This window comes from Eimeria mitis, genomic scaffold (genome assembly GCF_000499745.2).
Source record: "Eimeria mitis Houghton genomic scaffold, Emh_scaff261, whole genome shotgun sequence".
In the NCBI taxonomy this organism is placed as follows: domain Eukaryota; phylum Apicomplexa; class Conoidasida; order Eucoccidiorida; family Eimeriidae; genus Eimeria; species Eimeria mitis.
In genome coordinates this window covers 24438-26102 of record NW_013570950.1, presented here as the reverse complement: position 1 = coordinate 26102, position 1665 = coordinate 24438, and the positions used below count along the sequence as shown (strand labels likewise).

Sequence of the window (1665 nt, the reverse complement as noted above, 5' to 3'; positions counted from 1 at the left end):
TTTTTTTTGTAAGTATGCAGCAAAGAGGAGGAGACAACACCCCTGCCCGGTGGGGGGGAAGGGGAGCTGGTATCGAGAGCCGCAGCACGGAGGTGCAACCTACCCGTCTTCTCTTTGGCGCGGCAGCTGAGGCTTTGCTGCATCCATGGGAGTAAGAAGGAGACAAAAACAAACAAAAGAGAGCTGCGTATATACCTGAGAAGGGACAACTGCGGTTGCCCGGCTCACCAGAGGTGTAGGGGACTCTGCCCTGAACTGTGTGAGTTAGATGCTGATCCATCCTCACTCGGTAATTTGTTTTATTTAGTTTTTATTTTACATGTTATATAATACAAGTACAAATAGAGAAAGATAGATACACTCTGTCGCTGGGTGCGGCTGGTGTTCATAGTACTACCCCAACATACACGGTTTTTTCCTATAAAGGAGATATGTATTTTTCTTGTTGTTGTTGACGCTAATACTTTTATAGTTTCTGAATACTTTTATAGTTTCTATACCCCTCATAAACTAAACTGTATTTTCTTCCTCTTCTCTCCCGCATCCCGTTGTTATAAACTGCTTCTATGCAGCGGGGATCGATCGGCAATCGATCCCACACACGGAGACGCCTCCAAGCCAACAACCTGTGGGGTTGAGCCTCACAAGGGGGAGGGGGTGCTGGCGCCCCCCCCTGCGCAGCACTCTGTTGATAGCTAGCTCCCTAAACCCTAAACCCTAAACCCTAAACCCTAAACCCTAAGCCCCGCTGCAAGCTCCGGAGGGGTTGAAGCCAAGAGGTCCTGCGGCGTACTGAAGAGGGAATATCTCTTTGCTTTTCTTTTCGATAAAAAATAAATTAATTGAGTTTCTTTTGTTTTATTTTTAAAATAAAAGAAAAGAAAAATAAAAAAGAAATTTCTCCATGGATTCACAGCTGCAACACCATCAGCTGCTGCTGCTATTGTAAGGAACTACCGCAACAACAGCAGCAGCAGCAGCTGCTGCTGCTAGCAACTGCAGCAGCTGCCTCTGCAGTCACCTTTCTCTTCATTCCCTCAATACTTTTTTATTTATTTTTTTTTTTATCGCAGCACAACCCGTAGAAGCCTGGGGGCCCCAGGGGCCCCCGGGGCCTCCAGCCGCATAGAATTACACTAAACCGCAGCATCTAGCCGCGCAGTAAACCTCTTTATATATATATATATATATATATATATATATATATGTATATTGTGAAGAAGAATGTGTGAATGTATATAGCAGTGACACTCTCTATGAGAGTTCCTCATAGCATAGTCCTATCAACCCTAAACCCTAAACCCTAAACCCTAAACCCTAAACCCTAGATCCTAAACCCTAAACCCTAAACCCTAAACCTAAAGGGAAACCATGTCGAGCTGTAGCAGATTTAGCTAGAACTCTGCTGCAGCAGCAGCAGTTACTGCTGCTGCTGCTGCTGCTCCAAGGCCCCACAGCTCCGCAGCGCACCTCTTAGCAGCTCAGCTGGTCTCGGGTGCATGCATATATGTTGCATGCAATGATAGAAGGAACTTGGGTTTTATTTTTTTTATTATAGAGGCTCAGCAGCTGTATATATAATACAGCTGCAGCTGCGGTGCCTGTGTACATACACCGAAGGAAAAAAAAGAAAAATATAATATATAATATTAAAATATATTATAT

The 1665-nt window shown here is 44.4% G+C and overlaps 1 protein-coding gene across 1 annotated transcript in view; it reads left to right on the top strand.

The window, feature by feature from the left end:
* Positions 1–145: 145 nt before the first annotated feature.
* The window catches only part of EMH_0005880 (uncharacterized protein), a gene marked incomplete at both ends in the record, with an annotated part of 2967 nt that continues 1447 nt past the window's right edge, over positions 146–1665 (top strand). The window contains one exon of the mRNA XM_013497339.1: positions 146–151. Coding sequence (XP_013352793.1) covers positions 146–151 — 6 coding nt within the window. The remainder of the gene's footprint in view (positions 152–1665) is intronic.